We start from the raw sequence: 25,527 nt of genomic DNA on the forward strand, positions 1-25,527 counted from the left end.
AAGGTTTGAAACAGATATTGGATTTATTGGTCAGCTATGAGTAGGAAAATACATTGGTAAAGAAAAAGAAGACCCTGTATATAAATATAATACTAACTAGTTAAAATTTGACCAAGAAGAAAGTTCCACTGAAGAGAACAGTAAAAGCCCTTGTTTACCATCAGACCATATTCAGTTTCCCATTTATCTTATTGAAGAGCTGCCTATAGACAAATGCAACATTCTTTGAGCTTAGTGCAGATAATGTGCTGGTTTTTGTTACATGAATGGTAAACAAGAGTTAGTCCAGTGCATTACACATTATACAGAAGTACTGTGAATAACGACTAAGATATTCTATTTTAGACACTACTTAAACATACCAAGACACTTAAGTATTACAAATTTATGCAACCAAAAGAAAAGAATAGCAGTTAACATACTAAAAAATACTGTGTCCGGCTGGATGAAAAAGGCTTGCTACTTAAGCGGTTAACTGAATTTTTTAAAGTTTTACAGTGTAATTAGTTGGGTTTTTTTCCCCCAATGGTGGTGTAATTATTTTGTCTTTCACACAGGTTTTGTGAGGTTGGAAAAGCAAACCTTAAACTATTTTCTAACTCTGCTCTAAAAGAACAACTTGAGAGATCTGCTGAAGTTACATCAAAGACGCATACACACAATGTGCTTAAAGTGAGTTTTGTCAAACGCTAGCCAAATTGACCTTTTTTTTTTTTTTTTTTTTAAAGCTGCTAAAAGGACAAAATAATTACACCACGCACCGATTTATATGCTTCCCCCCCTACTTGTGTTATGTTAAAAGCAGTAACTTGTGGTATTAGTCTTGTACTCTAATCGATTCTTTCAGTTAAAGGTGTATTTCAGTTTACACTCTGACACCCAGAATTCTTGGTGAATGTAAATAAAACTAGACAAGATATGGCTGACTGTACTTTAAGTGGAAAAAAAGCCTGGTCTAACCTAAATAAATCCTTTCAACCCCAAGGATGTTCTGTGACTTTTGCTATATGTGCTTTTACAACAAGAACACTGAAGGTACGTTATGGCAACACCCAAAACCACCTCGAATAAAAATATTGCAAATAACCATTTTGTGTTAAAAACTATGAAGCAAACATTTTGATTTTGTGAAGACACAGTTTATTGCCTTATTCTATGTTATAGCTGGAAATTGAGACTTTTGAGTTAGATTTGTTTGACACAGGAATATATTTGCTTTGAAAGATTGTGTGACAAAGTTTCTCTCAGCTCTGTTTCGGTGCCATCTGATCTTTCCCTATATTCAAAATATTTCTCCTTCCTTTAGCCCCCGAGTCACAGCTGCAGCCCAGTTAAAACCCAGTGAAGTCAAAGGAGTGTCTTCAATGTATTCAGTGGGTTTTCAATTGGGACCTGATGGACTACTATAAAAGCTGGAGGAAACGGTTATTTGAATGGACCCTTAGACCGTAAGGTGACTAAGCAGGAACAGTTGTGTCTCCAAAAGCACAAGGGGCCATATTTTAACATGCTGTCATAAATTCAAATATTTTTGTAAGACTAAGCAATACAGGAGAACACGTATTGGATAAAGCTCAAACCTTTAGAATCTAACAAGTGCACTCAAGCTCCAGCATCTATTAAAGTAAATTATCCCCCTCTAAGAAATACAAAATGAGTAAGTGCTTCCCTTCCCCTTCTGTAAAGCTTTCTGGACTCATTACACAATCCAGATAATCAGAAAAGAAAAACAGTTTGCTCAGTTCGACAAGCTAAATTGGCTCATCACCACTGGAAATTGTCATGATGTACATTACCAAGACATCATTAAGGAAACATGAGTAAAACACCTTTTATTCACACTTTACAAAAAAACCCAAAAAAACAAACAGAAAAAAAATAACACTACGCATTAAGTCTACTACAGCAATACTACCAGCATTTCAATGTACTGATTATAAACTGGACATGTTTGGTGTTTTCACAACTAAAACCGAAACAAAATAACCCCAAGAGATCAGGTCCCAGACAAGGATTCAAGATCAAAATTCCTCCTATTGAAATTTTAAAATGTACATTTTACATAACCAAACTGTTTGCAGTTTTGACTTTCAGCTTACAAACAGAACGGTTTGAGCACACTCAAGTGCTGACTACTTTTCAATAAAATTTTGAATCATTATTACCAATCCACTCTCTTATATATAAAAATTCACAATATTTAGAAAGTTTTCTCTTAATGCTCAGTGTCCTTTTGCTTCCCTGCCCGCAGCTGAAACAAAAGCTGTTTAAGACCAAGCTCTCTAGCTCCATTTTTTGTTTTTCTTTTTACATTGATTATTCAAGTTGTATTAGTTTAAGGAGATGATAAAGTCTCCCTTTTAGGATACAAATAGACAAGTTAAATTTGTAAGCTGTTACATACTTGGCTCCATGACACAAATGGCACTGAGGGTACACTACGACTTTAGCCTTGCTTGACACTTTAAAATAAGACTTGGTCACTTTAAAAAAAAAAAAAAATGATCTGAAGAATTGTCTTTGGGACCTGTATTGAAAATGCATTTATTTTACACTGCTTCATCAATAGAAAATGTAGGGTTGGGGTTTTTTTCTTCAAGGAATTATACTTTCTGAAACTGAGGAACACACTTAAACGAAAGGGAGTTCACATGATAGTAATTCTTAGTGGGAAAGACGGCACTGTGCAATGACACTGAAAGAAGCAGTGCATGGGTATTAGAAGCTAGAAACTGTGTACCCATAACCTGAACATGTTCAAAAAGTGTGATATTCAATGCTTCACAAAGGAAAAAAAGATGCCACAGCTTATACAAAAGTATCTTCATAAAATTTTCACAAGTGTTAACATTATTTAAAAAAATAAAAGAGGATGCACAGGATCTCTCTGCATGCACAGGCAGTGCTAGTTGAGAACAAATTTAAGCAGGCACAGTGGAGATAGGACAAGTATTTAAAACAGAAATGAAGAAGCTGTACACAAGTAACCCTAAATTTTACTTCAAAAGTTAGAGATGAGAAAAATATCTGACTGTATACACATCAGCAATAACTTTCAATCCATACAGGTCTACTTATATTCACTGCTTAGCTTATCTGTTCTGTGAGAACTCTATGCTTTTTTTTTTTTTTAAATCAGAAATAGACAGAACGTATTTAGTTATCTCTGTCAGATATTAAGATCTTATAGGTTTGGATTTAAAAAGCAACGTTCTCAATTGAACATAAAAAGTAGTACAAAAGGGCTAACGAAACCCTAACAGTGCAAATCATTAGCAGAGAAAACCTGTGACAACCTCTTTTACAAGCTGGCCTTTATAACACATGAAAACAGATAAAAATTTAGCCTTAGTTTACAATACAATCATTTTCCAAATCTGATTTTTCTTTTTTTAAAGTACAAAATCTCATAAATCAGGTTTTCTGTTGTTCATATACAATCAATAAAGGCTAAATTCAAATTCTATACTTTACAAACAAGTCTGAAAAAGGAAGGAGTGAAGTACGGAAGAATGTTCTGTGGATGTTCCTACTGGCCTCAAAAAAGTAGTGCTACAGATAACTGTGCAAAGAGAATATACTGTATAACAATTCCCTATTTCAAGGCATGAAAATGTCACGTTGGATAAAAGAAACAGGAAGGTTAATTGTAACGTATTAAAGAAAGGCGCAAATGCACCGATCGCTGTCGAACAGTATACAAAGTACATTGGGCTCAGAATTGTGTCTGTTGATAGCACCTGGCTTTTACTATGTCTTTAGCAAATAATTAGATTTAAGATTAAGATTATTAAGAAAAAAATCCCTGTTGGCCATACCTCACTCCTCTATATTCAGATTTTACAATTGTACAAGTTAAATTGAGGTTGCCCTCTAAAATGTACTGACTACCTCCTGCCAGGGAGATGGATTCCATTTACAGGAGGCAGGAAAGGCAGCAAAAGCTCCAGTTGTGCAAAAAGTGAGAAGTGGTCAGAAGGGATAAGTGGATGTGGACAACCACTTATATTGTTCTCTATTAACCAATGATGATCCAAAGGTCCAAGAATGCCAAGTATGTTTAGCTGAGGTTTAGAATAGAAGATGTAGTCAATAATACCCTAAAATAAGAAGAGAAAGAAAAATCGATTATTAGTTTACGTTCTTGACTCAAGTTATTGTTCCAAACAAAAGCTGAGCTCAGTATTACAAGTAAGGGAAAGGCTACCGTTCCTTCTCCACACAACATCACCGACTCAGGAGACTTCTGCTTCCCATACCCCATGGGGAGCTCAATACAGATTAGGAAAACAAAAGAAAAACTATCACTTCTGCTCTGCTTTTGTGGGTTGTAATTTCCAACCTCCTATAAAGCTTTAAATCACGTTCCTCTGATTTTGAAGAGGAAGACAACCATCTTTGCTTCCCTGGGCAACAGAGCACTGAGAGTTTTCCAGTAGCAACATGGATTATCTCCTTGCAGCTGACAGCTTAAGTGCCCCTGCTGTACTGTTTCATTTAGCTCGGAGTATTAAAATACAGAATCTTCCTATTTACAGGGAGGGTTAACAGCATCCCAACTCTCACAAATCTATTACATATTACTAATCTACTACATATTACTAACAAGGAAAAGGAAAATTTGGTTTCTAGGAGACTGAAGTGTTGTGCACACTAGTTTACTATGTTTTAAATATAAACTTGGTGAATTCACTGTTAGCTACCCAAACAGGTTAACTTCTTTGTTAAACAATTTTGTACAGCAAATCCCATTAGTTAAACTTCAAAATGGGAAACTTTTCCAAACTACCAGCCAAGTCCTTACCTTGAAGTCAAATGTATAATTTGTATAAGGCATTAGACCATTCTCATAGGCACTCTTCAACTTGAAACCATGTGTAATTCTTCCATTTGTTGTTCCATTTTTCCCATTACAGCTGAAGTTAGTAAGACTTTCATTGTATCTCAGTTCCTTAAAATCTTTGTGGTTTGTTTCCACTCCACCAGTGCTCAAGTACTCAACAACACCTATTAGGAGACACATCCACACAAGAAGGTATTAACAAGCCTTCAGCAAATAAGAACGTGCAGGTACTTTGAGTCATACCTGCAACTTTATGCTTTATATAAGCAAAACCTTAACACACACATACTATACAGTCAGCAGTAGTTATTTTAAAATATTGCAAGACAATGTATATTTGTGTCAAGAGCAAAGTCACCTAGAAGAGAGAGACATGCTTTCATTAGAAAAAATGAGAAGATTAATAAGAGGGGGAAGAAGGAAAAAGTGGAAGTAAAATTCTATAGCTGCCAGGTGGGCAGCTTCCTCCTCTCCTCTCCTCCTCTCTATGCTCAAGTCTTGGCTTTCAATGTTCTTCAGCTAAAACGTTGGGAAAAAAAAAAAAAAGCCAATTTTTGTAACACCACTTCAGATAAAGTTAACTTTAAAGAGGCTGCAAGGCCAAAGTGACAGGATTTGTGTGTTGGAAAACTATGATCGTGCCTCTTCATTTCAGAATAGCTGTGTTAAGGTTCCAGAAGGTAGAAGAAGCGATTAGTTGTTCTGAAGACACAATCAGACACGTGAACTGGCTATTGCAATACCACTAGCAATACTTGTCTTTCTGGGATCAAAAAGAATGAGATTTCCGGTACTGCTGAGCAGCAACGGCTCCTGTCAACCCCAGCACAGACCAGAAGGAACGGGTATCAGGAATGGAGATTATTATATTGAACAACTAGCAATAAGAAGGAAGGATGGCTCTTGAGTTCAGCACTTCAGGTGGGCACCCCAGGAAGGCTCAGAAGGCAATCACCGAATCTGTTCTTTTCTTGCACTTTATAAAGTTGCCACCAAGTCAAAAAAAAAAGTTGTATGTTAGTAAAGAGGTCTGAGGAATCCCTTTCCAGCAGGAGATGTACTGAATTTTAGAAGATCTAAAACATTTGAGCTCCAGGAAATTATTATACGGTGGCAACTTAAAGAGAAGAACCTATCTTCTCACACTTAAAATTAAGAAAATCCAATTATCAGCAACATACCAAGTTTCCAGCTATTTTTGGAAGACATTTTCTTCCTTTCCATTCCTGCATTGTAAGGTAACAATGAAAATGCCTCTGAAAGACCAGACATAGCTATCCTAATGAACAGGCAATGAGGTCACTCAAGACAAACAGTTCTACCTTTTCTCTCTTCCTTTTCTTATTTTCTTAGTACTTTTAGAGCTTATGACACCAAACAACATATTCTTTAAGGTGAAAACTCCTTTAGAAAAGTCAGATCTTTAAATTTAAATTGTTACACACTTGAAACAGTCTAAAATAAAAAAATAAATAAATAAAAATAGAACTCTTACCAGAGTCTGGTAGAGAATTGAGATCTGCACACAGTACAAGTGGAATGGTTCCAAGTTCTCCCGAAACACCAGGTTTGAGACTACGAGAAGCTTTATCAATAATGTTCTTTACCTCGGACAGGAACATCATAGTCTGAACCAGCTTCACATCGGAATAATCTGGGTCCCAATGCATATGTGCATTAGCTACAAGAACTAGCTGCTTTTCCATCCCAAGATGTGGCTTTCCAGCTAAAATTCAAAATCAATTATTTACCTTACAAGGTCAACAACAGAACACACTATTACTGAATTTTAAACAAGATGTTTTGTGGGAGGAAAAAATAAAATAAAATACCAGTATAATCTGAAGGAGGTTAATACCATTTAATTTAAGAGGGTCATACAACTCCTCTTAGATCTCCTAAGTGTTGCAGTTGATATAAAGCACTAGGAATAATTGTGTTTTGCATTCAAGACCATTAACAGACAGACTATCTTGTTATAGGTAATGCTTATGTATCTAAGAATACTGTGAATTAACATAAAAAACAGATAATCCTAATTACAGGCAAATAGTGTCATTCTAAAAAATTAAACCAGTTTTCCTCAGATTGTGATGGTAAACAGGCACTGCTCATATCTTATCAGACAATGAGCTCTGAATTTTAAGTTATCCACATAATAAATTACCTCTCTTGCTAGAAGTGCTTCTTAAAAGGCTTGTTTGTTAGAATCTGAATTAATAAAATACCATTTGGATAAATATAACACAGGTTGAGTATGTACCCACTGCAATACCTATAAAGCCAATTTACATTTGCTAAATTAAGAATGAACAGGGCAGAACAAACAGGTTGTATAAGCACGACAGTGAAGAAAACAACAAGCTAAAATCATGCAGATACATGATCCAGAAACACACAACTAACACTAATTGATTCTTTGATACCTGCATGTAACTTCAAGCAAAAAAACAAAACAAAAAAAAGTCACTCAAACTGAAGTCTTTGTATTTTTTAAGCAAAAAGGTATAAGTGGGAAAAAAAAATCCTCACCATTTAAGCAATATGACTTTTCCCCAAATCCTCTTTGAAAATAAATTTGTCTGAGCACACAATGTGCAAAGTTCTATTCATCTGCAGAACCTAGTTTCTCTGACTTACTATAACAAGTCTTTTTTTTTTTCATTTCCAAAATACACTCTATTAAAAAATTCAACTAAATAGGACTTACATGACATTTCTATCAATTCCTTTCGCAGTTCTAACAATACAGCAACTCCAATGTTGTCTTTTGTCATAACTCTGTTCAGCATCGCTTCTGAACCTTCTGAGTTTGCCATAGCTAGTTGATTAAACTCAACAGTATGTTTTTGAACCAAAGTAAATCTGAAAGAGAAACACCATATGTATTTTTTTTTCCAGCAGCCAGATACAAAAAGAAATGTTATGGATAACTCTCCTTTTAATTAAAGCTCAAACATATTAATGGTGTGAAAAACTCAGCCAATCATATAATTTCACAAAATCCTAAACTGAAATCAAAGCACACATTTTTCCTAGCAATTTTTATATATTTTATACTACCTTAGTTTCAATTAAAAGATTTTATTTCCAGAGAAAGAGAGATTCAGAAACTATAGAAAAGGAGTGCTTTTTTCTAATTCTGCACCAGTTTCTAGTTCAAAGATGCAGGTTTAAGAGAGAGGGACTAAATAATTTTTCTAAACCAAAAGGTATCAAATCTGGCACCTACATTTACTTATGGACACAAAGGAATGGAAGGAAGAGGAGGAAGGGAAATTATCACCCTTATGTCCATACAGCACAGTGTGACACAATCAGTAAGTGCTGCAACTCTTAAATAATGTTTGGTTTTGTTATTTTTCCACAGGCAAGCAGTGATAATAAGTGCCTTGTCTTTTGCTTTATCAGAAGGCTAATGTACCAAAAAGTCAATGTCATCTGAGGTCTTATTACAGCAATTTTGAGGATTATCAATTCCTTTACTCAAAAAAAAAAAAAAGGCAGGAAAACAAGACAATTGCTTCATTTTTCATTATTAACACCTAACGGTTGGAACACGCACACTCAACAACTGAAGTGTAATTGAGTGATCTCCTAATCTGCATTGCTCCAACCGCAAATTTCAACTTAAACAAAACTTTAGGGTAAAATTTTCTATTGCTAGTTACACACAGAATGACTTCTGTTGTACAGACCATTTTTTCTAATGGTAAGAACGCTGCAAAAGAAACACTGAACGGCTACAAAAAGAGCGACTGATGCCGAACCATTTGAGGTATAGACTGGCCTGAGAAACGATGTGAAAGAGAGCAAGAGATGATAGAAGGCTTTGCAAAACACATCACTTACTTTTCTGTTTTGAAAAATATTGCACAACCATCAACATGTTTTCTTTCCTGTTCTGACATTGTCCTAGCTCTAGATTTTGGACTGAAGAATCCATTGTAGCCACGTTCTTTCAGTTCTACCAGGAAAAAACTGTAGTACTGTTCCGTTTCAACCTCCTATAAAGTTACGAGACAGCACAGCGTGAATGTACTATTAGCAAAATATAGAAGATTGATATTATTTAGATTCTTCAGAAGTGTAAATCACTTCCAAATTAGATTTAAGGGAAAAAATTGTAAGAATTAAGTACCTCAGAGAATGCAAATTTGAGAGCAATATCCCTATTTTAAGAAAATATAAAGGAATTTCTGTAATCCCCAGAGTTATGATTATCTCAAGCCCTTTATTTGAAAATGTGTCAATTATAGCCCCACATGCACACGCAGGCACAAAAACACCCCCACACACATTTCTTTGATCAGCAGCTGCTGGTTCGCATTCCAACTGTGTGGGCTGAAAAGCATTCTTTTGATGTCAAGCAGCAAATAACGTTCTAAACACCACTTCTTTTTTCTTTTGTTTTCAGAAGGTTTTGAAAACAGACCGTTTACTGTAAATACATTTAATCTGGAGAAACTGGCACAAGGGAATAGAAAAGGAAAAGAAAGAATAGTATGTATTTTACCTGAAGACTTATGATGTCAGCGTTGCAGCTCAGGATTTCCTGCATAATGGCTTTTTTTCTGTATTCCCAGTTCAATGCCCAAGATGGACAGTAGCCGTACAGCTGCCGGGTAGCGTATTTATCACAGAGTACGTTGTAACACATGACAGAGAACAAGGCTGCAGAACAATAATTTTACTTACACGCTGATATATTTAACAGGAAATATATATATATATATATATACACAATTATGTTCTTCATTTCTGTCTTCTGCAAATTTATCAATTCACACTTCCTTTGTTTCAACCAAAACACAGCACATACATCTATACTAAAAAAAATAATTGTTAGTCCTTCTAAGAAGATAAGTTACACGACTTACGGCAGCTGTCTTCTAGCATTTAACCAGAAAAAAAACCCCAACCCCCCGATTTATATAGTTAATGCAGTAAATAGCAGACAAAGGTACTTTATACTAACTGGTGCTCAACTGTGAAAAGCCTAAAACACGGTCAGTGTATTTGAACACTTAACATTTGCTAGCTATACAGAGGTTTGCAAACTCTTCAAATAGATTATTTAAAATCTACCTCAATTATTACCACCACAAACTGCAACAGATCCATAGGCAGGGTAAGGATCCCTTCCCACAATGAAAAAGTATAGGCAAAGTAAAAACCCCAAATGTTTTCACCTCTAAAAAGCTTACAATTCATGTGTAAAGACAAGAAACTTCTACTCTCTGTATACCTTTGGAACAGGAGTGATAATGAGACAGTTTGGGGCAATGTGACAGGTAATGGCAGCATGGATTGGGGGTTTGTTTTGTTGTGGTTTTTTTGTTTAAGCAACGCTAAGGAATTTACAGTACAATAATGAAATACTTGGAGGCTCATTGGGAGCTCCTCTCAAATGTGGAGTGCAACTCAGGAAAAAAAAACCTCATGACAATTGTTTGAAGATTTAGCAAATTGAGGCAACAATCTTGGGCTGATTCGGGGTCAAAGTCCAGCGTTTTGAAAATAAATAGGTGACAGCAAAAGACAAGCTGCAGTAACATCACGATCTCTGAAGCAACCACTCTAAAAAAATAAATCAATAGGGGAAAGTAACGAACATCAGTCCTGAAAGAGAAGACACTGCAATAATTGAGAAATACACTAAGATTTTTGGTGTGCAGGTAAACAGAAGAGGCTATATTTTAGACAATTCATGCAGAAAAAATGAGTAAACAATTAAACATGACCTGAATCCCAACAGCAAGAAAAGTGCTGAGACAAAGATGATACACTGGTTACTTAAGAGGAAAAAATTCTACATTTTTGGGAAGTTACGCTCATGTTCTTCCATTTTTTTATTCTTCAAGAAATGTTCAATTAAGCCTGTTATAATTCAACTACTTGACTAATTGTGGACAACAGTTTCAATTCCTGTGAGGAGGACATTAATTAAAAAGAAATTACTTTATAGTAAAAGGTGGGTAAATCTGGAACAGGTGTTCCAATTGAGATAGAACTATTTCAGCTGGCTGGTCGGCACTGCACAGATGACTGGTTAATTGAAGCATCAAAAAGTTTTAAACAGATAGTGAAACACAGCTTTTCTAAGAGAAAAACTTTTTTAAAAAAGGCAAAGTCTTACAGTACCTGTTGGTCTTGTACGGTCTGGTTCTTGCAACATAATCCAAGATCTTGGAGGTGGTTGTTCTGTTGAAACTGCGGGAACATTTTAGAGATACAACAAGTGATAATCACATTTATTTGACACAGCAGAAATATATGTTTTAAGAATGATCACTTACTTCTTTTTGCAGTACCTGCCAAATTATCAAGCAAATAGTTCAGTAGCCTTCGTGTCCCATCTGGTTCCTGATAAAGGTTCAGAATATCCTGTGTAAGTGGATTTCCTGCAAACAGATTTACAGAAATACCGAATAAAATATACAGAACCATCTGAACTTACATTTCAGTGTTTAACGCTGGCATCTCTGAGAAAAGATACTGCACCTACTACGAACTACTGAGAGGTTTCAGATCTCCTGTCCTCCATCCCACAAAACACGAGATGTGTGAACAGCTCTAGTGAAGTGAACTACGTTCCCTCCTGCGTCTGTTTTCTGATTGACCACCCCAAGCGCGGTCCTTGGATCCGCCAGTAGGGAAGAGCTGGTACAACACACATCAGAGCTGCTGAGGCCAAACACAGCAGCCACCTCTGCTCCCTTTGCTCAACGCGAGTGAAACATCCACCATCAGTTTATTTGCCAGTCACACCCGAGCAGAGCCTATCATCTGCCAAACGCATAAGCAGACTGTAAAGTTTTCAAGGACAATGCACATTGTAATATCTGACTTTAAGAGGGAGAAAAACAGACTTTTGAGACTTAACAGTGTTTAGAGGTACTGTATCACTCAGCGCTCCTGATACTGTCATACAAGTTCCCCCGAGGTCAGCGATTTTATAGCTAGAATCTATACAGTTAAAAAAAAAATTTGGAAAAAGATTTATATTGCTGCTTGCATAAACAGCACAACACCCTACAGCAGTACAAAGTGTGTTCCCTTTTTGGTTGGAGTTGGACACCTGCAGTTAACTGCAGGCTATTTCTTAAAGCAGTATTGTATCCAACCCCTGTGCAAGCAATGGAAAGCTTCCACTCTGCAGACAGAGAAGCAAACCTTTTCATATGTGAAGAGCTTTGCCAAACTGGTTTTCTTTTTCTAAATAACAATATTTATAAACTCTACTTACATGGAGTAAGTAGCTACATCTGGGATTACTACTCAGTAACATTTTATGAACTAGCAGTCTACAGCCATTGCATCTCTGAAGCGATGATCATTAAACAAGCACGGACATCAATAAAAAGTAGTAATACCTTTCAGACCCAAAGTCTGTAACTGGAACAGTTTTCCCAGCTCAAAAGGTAAAACTCGTAACAGGTTGTTATTTAAATGTAGTTCCCTGTAGACAGAGAAGAATCATACAGGACTGAAAACAGACCAACACATGTCTTCAGCAGTATAGTACAAAAAGTTTAACTAAAAGAGAAACAATATACTAGCAAACCACAATATTGAAGAACTCAAAGATTCGACAGCTATAGTTAGGGAAACCTGCTGTACTCAAACACACGCACACACAGAGACAAAATACATATTAAGTATGAATTACAAAAAGATATACAAAATTCTTCTCGAAAAGAAACACCGAGCTGAAAGAATGGCACAGTGGCGTAGGTATCATTACACTTTTCAGGTATCATTACACTTTCTCTCTTGGATGAAAGAATTGTTTTCTCTAATGATATTTGCCCCCGTGGAACCCACCCCCTCTACACAGCGAAGGGGATCATGGCAAATCCCACCAGTTCTTTCAAGCATATCAAGAGAATCTGGTTTACAGCTGGGCTTTCCAAGATAACATATTACAGTGTTTATTTTTTTACTCCTCTTTCCACAAAGATCAGAAATCTTACTGTTCTGGCACCTCTTTCTTCAAGTACCTGGAGGAAAAAGACAGATGAAGGAGCCTCGGGCAAGCTTTGCCATAGAGACCAAACCCAGAGCTCCAGATGTGGGAGCCGGCTGACCCCGTACCAATTCTCACGTGTGAGAGCACAAATTATTTCTGTGGCTCAGGATATTGCCAATGCCCAGTGTTGAATTACCGCTAGTTTGAACAACTTCCCAAAAGCTCTGAGAAGTGTCTGCAGCAACAGCCAGCCTGAAACCTAAAACTCCATCGCAGCTGAGACCTACGGAGCGCTATCACGTAGGATGCGCTTACGGGTTTTTCTTCACTTTCACCCCAGTGAAAAGAAATGAGGGATCAGCTGCAATTACTGGGGACAGAGAACGTACAGTGGATTAATACACTAGCTTTCCACATCTAGAGATCTGGACTCAAGCGTTATGTGCAGGTCACAAACGGAAAACTAGTGTGATCCTACACATTTCACATTCACAAGATTTAGCCTTCTCTACTCAGAAGAGACGTCAGACTTGGAAGAGCTGAAGCTTCATAGGATCAGCCTGAATAAACTGGGAAAAGTGCTGGGAAGAAGGTAAAACATCTTTTGACACTATGATGACTACACCGTGCTAAGCTAACTCCATGTCACGAGCATTAAGTTTACAGCAATATTTTAAAAGGAAAGAGACTGATGAAAATGAAGGGACATTAATGAAGTGCAAAGATGAATTTGAGAATGTTCCAGTAAATTAAGGATTGCCAACTCACAATACCTGAAGAGTGCATAAAGGAGGGAAGAAACCTCTTACTAATAACTGCCTTCAATTCAAATAGTCTGTTCTAAAGAAAGCTTTGTGTTACTACTCCACAGCTGAAAACAACACACTACAATACAGAGCTACCAATTCCGCTCTAAAAAGCAAGGTCCCTTTGCTCAGCCTCCAAGGTTGAGACTTAACTGCTTTGGAATTTGAGCTTTTAGGACCAATTTTAATCAGCTAGTTTAATCCTCCCTAACAGAATGGACTTTTCTAAAGTAGAAGAAAATGCAATGACTGATATTTCTATGTGCAAACTTGCTTTGCTTCCAGTTTCATTAAAGCTGTGCTGGCAGTCCGTTTCCCTACTGTCTTCTTCTTTACTTCTAGTAGCACTCTCATCACTTGTAGACTCACTGTTTTCTGGATTTGAGAAAGCTGTCCATAAATGTCTTCAAAATTAAAAGCAATGAAGACAATTACTGGTAACTGTCTATTAAACCAAGATAAGGCTCTTCCTTTGGGTAAAAGGCAAAAGAACGTTGCCTGTAAATATATAAATGGTTTATATCATTTATATAAACATGGCAGTGTTTTTATAAAGTGAAATGCTGCAGCCTTAATTATAATCTAAATAGGCATCACTATCCATGTTTCACTTCCAAAACGAAGTATCATTCCATACACATCTTGGCATTGTAAAATTGAGGGGAAAAAAAGGTGTGTGAGAACATTTTCTCCCCAGTTTGCACAGGAATACAGTTACATGACAGCAGAGGTGGGAAGGAGATGATACTAGACAAGTTGCAGTTGTTACAAAATAAACAGAATTAGTAATATTCTTAGCAATAATTCTTATGAAGAATAAAGAGGAAAAAATTGTAGTTAGCGTGATTATGAATGTTTAATATGACCTTTTCCCTACCTATGTATTAAAAGCAATTTTTTGTGTATCAGTATTTCTTAGAGAAAAACACCACATAAAGATTTGTAAGAGTCTGGGAAGACACGCGTAAGAGAGGAAACCCGACCTGGAAAAATATAAAGTGGGTGACTGCTATCAAACCAAGCAGTTTTGAAGCTCATTCTGTACAGCCACGCATCAGAACAGGAGATCACAGAAAAGCCAGCATGGCTATAGCTGCACAGACTATACCAAGTATTCAGGGAGACGGATAAAAAGAAGTGAGGAAAGGGGAATTTATTTATGCTTTTCATTTACTAGAACATAAAAATCATGCTGAAATTTAAACTGTTGCTACAAAGATAATAAGATAACAATTTAAACTCCTGTTAAAATTTACGTACCTGAGTGACACCATGTTTCCGAGCTCTGCTGGTAAACTGCGAATTTTATTAGAGGACAGGTCCAGATATACCAGATTGTGAAGCTTGGCAATGTCTGAAGGAATACGGGATAAGGAATTGTCACTGAGATGCAAAGCTGTCAAATGGGTCAGCGTCCACAATGACGAACTCAAGCTTCTCACTTTCCCTGTGGAAGGAAGGTACAAAGGAAAATAGAACATTTAAAACATACAGGTTTAGTAATAAGTATACATTTTCTAAGTATGTATGGGGTGGGGGGGGACGACTTGAGGGACAGCTTTGGGTTTTGTTGTGTTTTTTATTATTACTATTTTATTCAATGAAAAATCCATTAATCACCAGTTCTACAGATCAAAAAAATTCAGCAATGCATAACAGAATGTAAGGTGTTGCCAGGGATGCTTAGGTTGTTTTTTTCCAACCCATACCTCAGGTTTAAACACCTGTCTTCCTCGAGTTTCATAAAAAACAAGACATATTTACTAACTGACCATTAATTCAATAATTAGCAGAGCTATAAGAAACAGTTTTTTTTTCAATTATAGTTTATGTTTGAGATGAAAGATGCTTCTTTGGTTTGCCCCTTATTTCTGTACAACATCTTTCAAACCAAAAAATCTTTATTCTATGGCATTAATCCAGCCAAGAACAGATAGAAGCACTATATTTAGGGTGACTAAAAAGCTTAGTTGAGAACATGGATTTCCATCTGGCATTCAACTAAAAGCTGCATAAACTATTGCCAGATATTTAAAAAAAACGGCATGATTTTTGTATAAACTGAAGGGTGGAAACATGGATTTGTGTGACAGAATCAAGATTTTTACATCGCCGCATGCAAGGAATGTGAGATATCATCAGGAGGTTTCAAAACATTTCTTCTCGCCAAGATATTTCCTCGCCCCCCCCCCCCCCCCCCCAGGAATAGCTCCTTTTTTATCTACAGAAGTCACCTCACTGCACTTCTAAAAGCGTTAGAAGGAGAGCACCAACACCAGTTTGTCCAAGGCCAAAAGTTACTTGCGACAGACTTTGAAAACCCATCATGACTCACCAATATTAAGAACAGTCTAATATTATACCAACATATACACATTATAATTCCTTTCCTTAAATGATTTTCTTCAAAATAAAAGAAGTCATATTTAGTGCCTGGGGAAAGCTCCGCTGATACACGTGTGTACCTGGGATTCAGCCCCTGGTAACAAAAGGTTTAATACAGGTTTCATTTCCAGTGAGCTATAAGAAAGTGAGCAGCATAAAAAAGCCCGCAGTGGAAAAGCTCAGTGATTTAAATGAGAGCAGTTCAAACATTTGTGGCTTTCTGTATTAGATGACCGAGTATTTTGCAAGGAAAAGACAGCGTGAACATCAACAAAACAAAAATATTGTCCCATTTTATTTTGCAAGGCAAACTCATACAGTTCTTAAAGGATTCATGCTACTGTAGTGCTCATTAAGAAATCTTTTGAAAGGTTTTAAGGGCAAATCAGTAGTTCTTTGCATTTTTAAAATTGAATTAACACCTCTTTCCCCACAGACAATGCAAACAGGTGACTGATCAAAGAAACCCTTGTAGCTGAAAGGATTTCCAGTCAACATCACTGATCCATCCTCCCCACTACCTGCACCTGTCTCAGCTGGAATCAGCCTGTAGCGAGATTACCAGGCATGAAAGCAAAGAGCCATCACTTAATGCATCTCCTTATGCCGAGACAGCAGATGTCCAAGTGGACATCCAAGCCTAATGCTGATGTATAACGCCGATTCCTGGAGCAGCATTTCACTAGGTTTCTGCATCTGTAACCTTCAAGTAAAGAATGCTATTCACACGTTAAGGCACGTGGCACTTGAAGCAAGACACAGATTCAATGATCTGGATGGAAAGACTTTTTACAATTCAAAGAACTCTCTTTGTACCCCTCCTTCCCTACATTTCTCTACTGGACAGTCATTGAGAAATACCACATAGCCATTTTTGCCGTCTCTTCAAGAACCTCCATATTTAAGCAAAATTTCAGCCTAAATTTACATCATCACAAAATAATTTTTAAGTTCTTAAAATATCTGCTTGAATTTCCTTGTAAACACACCTTATGTAGGAAAATCAGAATTTACTCCACAAATCAAGAGAGAGTGGTGTCCCACACCAGCTGGAATTCATGTTTATGGATTCTGAGTATTATCTTCTTTTCAGGAAAACATCCAAAAGTCAAACTGTGCTAGCTCAAAGCTAGCACAGTTCTTGGAGGAACTTTTTCCATCTTGTTCATAATTTTTTTTAAAATCTCAAGAACAGAGCAAAGACTTAAAACTGCTTTTAAACTGAAAACATCTGCTTCGATGGAAACTGTACTGTCATGGACCAATACAACGCTGTTGTGACATTACTTAAAGTAACAGCATGTGTCTATGTGTCGTCCCCAGCTTCATCCTCTTGACAAATGAGAGTTCATCACTCAGGACCACTCCTCAGTTTCTTACCACTTATTTCCAACTCTGCCCAGTGTGATTTCTTTCCGTTGGCTGCTTCCTCTGAGGACATAATTGTGTACATCCTCCGTGGATCAGGTGGATCGTACTTTTCCTTGGGCATTCCTGTTGAGACAAGAAAGAAAAATAATTAATTAAGATATTATATACTGAGAATTCTTTAAAAGGTAATTTCCATTTCAGTTAAATTTCATATTGGATGTTTGCTCTAAATACTTTTCAAAACTTCACATTAAGATAATGCGTGCCCATTTACAAACTTCACTGAGTGGGAAAGACTGCTATAAAATAGAACACCACAGATGCCTGATGCTCCTAAAATGGCAGACGATGGCCTAACCCCCACCCAATAATTTAACAAAATCTGTAAACTGACGCAAACGTTGTGTCCTGCCGCCTTTCATGGGTATGCCACTGTGTCCTTCAAATGAATCCATCCTACTGCAGGCTCTTGGTTCTTCAACAGTGACACTCCAAAAAGCGATGATCACCACCACCTGATTCTCCCTCGTACAAACTATAAAGAAAGCACTTGCTAATAACCTTGACTACCTATCAGTTCCAGGTTTACTGCAATTCTCAACTCTTCACACAATTCAGCATCCAAGAGGAGAATTAAGGTTTCAAAAAGATCCTCAGTTCTTTAAAGGCTGCAAAACTACAGCTTTTAATCCAAGCCTCATTCCACTCTCTTCAATCTGAAAACATTGTACCCAAGGTAGACATTTCTATCACTTTCTTCAGCCAGGTGTTTAACACTGAAATTTAAGTCCATTTCTCTCAGTTTCTTTCAGGTCATTCCTGATAACTTTACAAATAACATTTTTTAATTCCTTATCTCTTTTTACCATACCCCATCATAGACCGTAAGAGACAAGTGGCAAAAATTCCTCTTCAAAACAACGCCTTCCTCTCCAAATAAACCCTCCTCCCAGCTTTCCTGTACACAACGTACTTGTTCTGTTGCACTGCAAAGAGGAGAATGGATAGAAAAAAAAAAAAAAAAAAGGCATTGCCTCCATACTCTGGTGCCACCATAACCCTCCCTGCACCATGAGCCAGCTCTCCTCTGCCCCAGGAGAAATACACCTGGTTTATAGTCAGTTTAAGAGGAAAACCAGCTTACATAGATTTTAAATAAATAAATCAATACTATATTAATTTACAAATTAGCCCCATGTTTTCAAGCTATACAGGACTTCCAATATAAATCGCATTTATCACAAATAAGATTAAAGGTTTTGCATTGCCCTACATATATCTAAGAGCTTTCATAGCAAAGATTTTGCCATCTTAAGCTGCCACATCCAAAACACATACAGAAAGGCACAAACAACAATCTATACAATTATTTATATGAAACAGAGAAATTAAACAATGCTGGCTCAAATCACATTTACAAACAGATTACAAGCAATATTATGCAATTATGAAATGGAATACATTACAACAGTACTATAATATTAGCCAAAAACACTCCATGAAGAAGCTACACTGGTCAAAATCATGAGCATACCTACCTACCAGGTCTTTTAAGGCTTTCTAATTTTTTCTTATGCTAGACAAAGTGAATACATCAGAAAAGTGTTGTAATTATATAGGGAATAAACAAGGAATCCCTGGTAGTAAATGAGACTTTCAACTAGACTTATTATCTGTTTATTGTATTTACTGGAAAACATTTACTCCACACGTTAAAAAAAACAACATTCCCCCCCCCCCTTAACTTTCAGTTAATTATGCATCTTAATTAAAATAAAGCTTTTAGGCACCACACGCTTACTTTAAGCCAACAGCTCTTTTACTAATTCACACTCCTCCTTCCCTTTCCCACTCCCACTACTGGCCAAAAACAGATTTCTGCAGTGAAAAGAAATTCCCCTTTAAAAAGTGAATTGTGGGTAAAAGGATGAGATTATAAATAGCAGCTGGGTGGAGCTCCTTGAAGAATGAAGGCGCTTGAGTGCCCAGGGTACTGGAATCACCAAGTGTAACACTTTCTTCTTCAAACTAAGCTAATTAAAGGAGATAAAACTGGATTATAACCCCCGGAAAGGTAAAAGCATAACTTCTCCCTACAATAACTATGCAACTAGTGCAATAATATACAGCAAAGTGATGTATAGAGCATCTCTTCTGAAAGTGCTATATGTAATTATATATAATTCACAAAGACCAATGCCACGTAGGAACGCTCCAGTTTGTCAGGAAACATTTGCCTTCCTCAGTCATTTGATGCTTTCTCTTCCTGCGGCTCCCTGAATTAACAAATATGTTCCATTTTTCTAGAAATGAAGCAGGTATACTAGAGATGGAAATTTCATTCAGTACAAACACACGAACGTTCCCCAGAGCACATTCGATCACACGCACTAATTAACAGCCTTGCCCGTACCAGCAGCGTATCGCTCCTCACTACCAGAGGAGGATGACACACTTTTCTCAGTGGGTTTTGTTAATGTGTGTTAAAACAATTAGAGATTTAAGAATCAGAGGTTTTAAAACCGGATCCCAGTGACCCCGCGCTCCCAGTCCATCCATGGCACTACTCTCCCTCTTGTTAAAGTTCTTGCCTCTGATGGTTTTTCCCTTTCTCACTGCTGCATTTCACAGTGGACGATTCTCTGTTGTTTAGGATTAACAGGAGCAAAAAAAAGCAGCAAACGCTCTTGAGCCTCCTGGCTGAAGGAGCTGCTGCTGACCGACAGCATCACAGACATCGAACCAGAACACCAAGGACACCATCACACCAAGCGTTAGCCCATCTCTATCCATCACACACAGCTCAAGATTTCCCAGGAGCTGACGGCAAGGCTAAATTTGGGTCGTATTTCACAGGACATCATAGAACACAAGCGCAATACCTGGAACCGCATTTCACAATTTCACAGAACGGAGTAGTTCAAGAAAATCAGTCTCTTCTACAAATCATTGCCTCGCCTCCTTTCTCCACTTCCCCAAACCCAAATTTAGAGCCTGCTGAGATGCTACAGTTAACCATAACAGCAGAGGCAAACATCGGATTAAGTGATGTAGTTTTGTCAGGCTAAAGCAATTTTAAGTAAAAGCCGTAAAATGGTGTTGAATAACCTTAAAGCCATTAATAACTGCAGCTTTAAGCTATCATGCCGATCATTTTCAAACGAGCGTACACCACCTGTAATTTTCAGTTACACCAACACAGATGGTGGAAAGCCCCACTGACCATCAGGCCATCACCACGTGCAGCAAGGTAGTTGGTAAAGGAGAAAAATCTTTATGAACAAAGATATGACCACGGATGCCCAGAAGACACCCCAGACAATATAAATTTAATGAAGAGGGCATTTAAATACATTTGAATGCAAATGAAATTTTTAACTACTACCAGGTTGTTAAAATTGTTATTTAAATAGTTGTAAAAACAGAAGAACTTGAGATTTCAAGAGGAGCCTGGCTGCCCATTCCCACCCTGGGGCACTTGGTCCCAATACAGAATTTACACCTCTTACCCCAAAAAAACTGGGCTAAACCAGGCCGACGAGGTCAAGGGCGCAAAGGGTCTGACACAGGGAATTAGCTCTCGAGTCTGCAGCGTAGAGACAGTTTGAAGCCCATGTTTGCACTGAGGGAAAGGCCAGGGCAAGAGAGAGCAGTGGCACACAAGCCCCTTCAGGGAAAGGTGCAGGGTGAGGACAGTGAGGATCGTAAAGAGAAAAAACCTGAAGGTTGTAAGGTCAAGTGAGGGCAACCTGTTAGAAGAAGGGCTGACAAAGCTGGTAGATGATGGAGCACTGGCTCTGGCTTTACTCAGGAGCACTGGAGACAACACCAAATGCTCCCAGGTTGAGGTGCACCTGGACCAAGTGCTGCCTGTCTCCGCAGGTTAAAGCAATGAGTGCGGCCAGGTGGGGAGCCCAGGCTGGGTGATGTTCCAGAGAACTGTCCTAGACAAAGGACACCATGATTACCAGCAGCCCTGCACTGTGAAACAGCTGCTCCTCCGCTCCCAAGGAGCACTTATAGCCCAGCACCACTCAGGGCACGATAGCAGGAGGAGCTGGTGGCCTAAAAGAAAAGGAGGTACCTGAAGGCCAACATGCTTTACCTACGCTGCCAGCTGGAGAAGAATGAAGAGAGTTTGGCCCATTGCCCCAACAAGACGTTTCAAATGGTAAGTCCCCTAGGCTATAGGTGTCTAGAAGGTGGAAGCTGGGCTATGAGGTAATTAATGTTCCAGGTGACTATGTAAACTACCAATAACTAACACCTCTGAAATGCAGAGATGACAGTGTGGGGAACCTGCTTTGAGGGACAGGAAAGCCAGTGACTTTTTTTTCCTGTCCTTCCCTTCTGCCATTTTTATGAAATTGGAAGATGGTGGGGAGAATTACTTAATCAAAATAGCTAGGTGAGCCATTTTCTTGAGAGCAAGCAGTTAAGGTTTGTTTTTAAAAAAAAAAAAAAAAACCAAAAACCAACAAAACCTACCAACAGAAAAAAACATCAGTTCCTCATTTCCTGAGAAGCTTTCTATAATACCACAGATAAGTTAACTCTATTTTAAAACTAAATATATTAGACAACTCCTGCAGGCCAAGCTTACCATCAATCCTTTATAGTATTAACTTTAATATAAACATAGATATCAGATTTGCTATAAAAACTCTCCTAGAAGCATCAGCTTCTTCTATATCAAAATTTATATTAGGCAAAGAAAAAATGGATACTAAAACTTCATAGAAAACAAGGAACAAGTGAGAGCAGCGTGGGTTAATGTTCAGATACAGCTTTAGCTGAACTAATCATCTATTCTGAAATAACTATTTCAATACTTACTAAGCAGCATCCACAAATCCCATTTACAAATATGTGAGTGCCTTTAGAAATACCTCAAGGTGACTTTGCTGAAGCATTACAACTCCCCTTCTGAAACTTCTTGACACATGTTGATGACTTCTTTTGACTCTTTTTTTTTTCCTCACCTGCTTTACTTGGTATTACTTATCACAAATAAACTGATGTAGATTAGAAGACAGCCAGGAGGGGGAGGTAAACAAAGCAGTGCCACACCTGATCAAGTGCAGAACTACTCAAACTTTTTGCTACTTTAATTAAAAACAGTGAATAAGCTATACAAATCTAGATATAATAAAGTAACAAGGTAGTTTAAGTAATTTTCAATTTATTGATGCAGTACAGTACTAGTTACCAAATAAACGACTCTTGCACTGCAGAAAGACAGCAGGATAGAACACAATCTCCTATTAATTATAAACTATTAAGTTGCTCAAAGGTTTCCTAAGAAAATGATACCACATACAGGTGACACTTCTTTCTCTCTCCAAACCCTAATACTGGAAGCTCATCCCAGACCATTCATTCGTAACCTTGTGCCTTTACCCTTGAAACTCTCTTGTATGCAATCCAAAGTTTCATTTCAAAATGGGTTTCAATGACCTTCCCCACAAATAGAAGTGTTTCTCAAATTGACTGATGCATCTTGAATTCGCAGTTAATTTAGGATCCTCCTTGCCTCCCCCCCACCCCCTGCCCCCAGCCACTTGCACTGTGGTTTTACAGGCATGAAGCGGAACGAAGCTGGTCCTGCTGCAGTTCCTTCCTCCCCAGGACTGTGTATTTCCACTCCGCTCCTGCACCAGTGCTGACTTCTGTCTGGTAACAAAAGGAGCTGGTTAGGAGAATTAAACTGCCCAAAAGCCAAGGGGAAGGAGGAAAAAAAATTAAAAACTTGAGGAAGCTGAGCTTCCTGTATTATTATTCCTGTACAGCAGTGATGTATGTGTGGATTTGCAGCACAGCTGTTTACGGCCCTGGAATCAGGACAACAGCAGAATTGTCTCTCCAGCCACATCTACCTGAAATCTCCCCTCCCAGAGCAGGAAGCAAAATCTTGCTTCCAACTGCCCTCACCCATGCATCAGTTAAATAGTAACACTGAGCAAAGTCTGAAATCCTAACTGAAGGCAAAGTACGCTGCCTTTTAGATAACTTAAAGTTGTAGCAGTTCTAGCAATGTATAGGCTAATCAGAAATGCTGACTTGCATTTAAAGGGTTAATGGCTACTGTTAGGCTTTATTAGAATGAACAGAAATTGCTAACAGTGACCCTCTTCAAAGGGAACAGGAATACACCTAAAAGATTACTATGCCTTGGAAAAAATTCTTTAAGGTAATTTCATACTAATTTCATCGTGTTGTACTTCAGTTTTTACTATAGAACTTAGACTTGCGCGTTCACACTTCAAAGACTCGCTACCCATTCTTTAAACAAATGCTTTTCCAAAATGAATCAAGGTTACTGCTTTCACCTTCCTGTCGCTGGTGGCACTTTATTCAGCAAGTTACAAATTTCTACGGGAACTTAATTACATTTCAGCTTGAAATACAGGCAAATGAAGCAACAGCCCTGCATAAACGGACACTGTCCCTGGGATGACACGGTGCAACATCTGTCTTTTCACAGAAAAGCACCAGAAGCTTCAAACAGGCTTATGATAAAGGTCAGTCCCTGCAGAATTTACACACTTGACGAACTGAGTCAATGGCTGTATTTATCCTCAGCCTACACCACGCACAGGGAACAAACTAGATAGTGATCTTAATACTGAGAAATGATGGAAAAAATATTCATAGGCAAGATACTGCCATGAGGAAAGGAAGCAAGTACGCAATGCATCCCAGCTGGCCCTACAAAGCTTTCTAAATTTCATGGCAGTCTTATTTCTATCAGTGTTATATTTGGAATAGACTAAATTGGAACTTTGGCTTTTTAAAAATAAATGTTAACATACACCCACAGTTCTGGTTTTCCCAAGTATTAGCAGGTATACACCATAATATGGAAGGATACGTGCACCCTGCTATGAAATATAGCTTCTGGTTATATTTTGCTACAACACACAACTGTGCAAGTGGATAAATCGAAGTTCAGAAATGCAGGCGCAAGCCACTACCTGAAAGAAAAAATTTTGAAGGAATTAAAGCTTCCTCAAATTAGAGGAATCCATACTAAAACTACAAATATTTTGATGCTGAATAAACAGAAGTTTGAAGACTTGCCCAGCTATTGAAATACAACCATACATTTAACTTTGTAGGAGTGAACAAGATTGCCCTATTGAAATATACACAAAGAAAACATCAGCGTTGCAAGTAAAGGAAGATTTTTTTTTTCCTACTAGTATGCTACTTTTAGGTAAATATCAAGTCTGTTGTGTAAACACCTATTATTTGTTGACTAGTGCAAACACTCTTGGCATTTTATTTTAAAAATGCTGTTCAAGTAATTTTCTTTTTTACAGTAAGTATATAGTATTGAAAAAATAAGACTCAGAAAAATCTGATTGGGAAACAAGCTAAAGGGTAACACCTGAATTTTTCAGAATACATGCTGTGAATTAAGAATTTCCTTTTAGCTAGTGCAGGGAGGGATGGCACGGAGCAGCTGTGTGCACAGGCAGAACCAGAGCAGCCCAGGAATGGCTCCTGAAACACTCCCCACCCCCAAGGGACTCAACCATAACGTGGGAAACTGTCGAGATCCCTTTAACCCAATTTATAGCATAATGTTGGAATAATCTAAATTAAAAAAATAAAAATGCTGTTGAGTCAACACAAAGCCAACTGGCTCGTTCCAAGTGCTTTTTCACTTGGTAGGACCACATTTTAGTGGCTCTTAGCATATTAAGATTTAACGGCTTCATCAGGGAAGTAATGCTGCTTCATCATATTTTGAGGACTTCTAAAACTAGAATTTTACACGACTGCCAATACAAAACCACAAGTTACCCTTCCTCTTTTCCAGGCTTAGATAATGCAGTGGGATGGGAACATGCATCACAACTAGGTAATAATATATATGAGATACCAATTAAGTCAATACTCATTAGTTCATGTGAGTATATCTGGAATATGACTAACTCAGATGAGTTATTTGATTTTTGCATATGTAAGTTCTACTACAGGAAACTCAGAAGATGACAAATGCTTTAATATTCTTTCAAAAAAAATCTATAAAGCTGTAAAAGTTCTGTAAAACCCTTAATCTTGCCAAAACTGACTAAAACGAGACATAAACCTCCCAAAACTCAAGAAAAGCAAAGAATCCTGGTTCAGATCAACTGCGCCAC

At 37.7% G+C, this 25,527-nt stretch overlaps 1 protein-coding gene across 3 annotated transcripts in view; it reads right to left on the minus strand.

Annotated features, from left to right (window-relative positions):
- Window positions 1–25,527, minus strand: part of CNOT6 (CCR4-NOT transcription complex subunit 6) — a 32,572-nt gene continuing 7,045 nt past the window's right edge. For 2 of the 3 annotated variants that reach the window (XM_054217339.1, XM_054217340.1), the window contains exons 2-12: window positions 17,387–17,500; window positions 14,882–15,068; window positions 12,220–12,305; window positions 11,143–11,247; window positions 10,988–11,056; window positions 9,360–9,517; window positions 8,696–8,850; window positions 7,554–7,708; window positions 6,339–6,569; window positions 4,805–5,007; window positions 1–4,100 (exon numbers count right to left, since the gene is read on the minus strand). In XM_054217339.1, the coding sequence (XP_054073314.1) occupies window positions 3,888–4,100; window positions 4,805–5,007; window positions 6,339–6,569; window positions 7,554–7,708; window positions 8,696–8,850; window positions 9,360–9,517; window positions 10,988–11,056; window positions 11,143–11,247; window positions 12,220–12,305; window positions 14,882–15,068; window positions 17,387–17,498 (1,674 nt within the window). In that variant the 5' untranslated portion in view covers window positions 17,499–17,500 and the 3' untranslated portion in view covers window positions 1–3,887. Of the gene's footprint in view, window positions 4,101–4,804; window positions 5,008–6,338; window positions 6,570–7,553; window positions 7,709–8,695; window positions 8,851–9,359; window positions 9,518–10,987; window positions 11,057–11,142; window positions 11,248–12,219; window positions 12,306–14,881; window positions 15,069–17,386; window positions 17,501–25,527 lie in introns of those variants that run through there. The other variant, XM_054217338.1, reaches the window with a different exon arrangement.

Source organism: Rissa tridactyla, chromosome 11, assembly GCF_028500815.1.
Source record: "Rissa tridactyla isolate bRisTri1 chromosome 11, bRisTri1.patW.cur.20221130, whole genome shotgun sequence".
Taxonomy (NCBI): domain Eukaryota; kingdom Metazoa; phylum Chordata; class Aves; order Charadriiformes; family Laridae; genus Rissa; species Rissa tridactyla.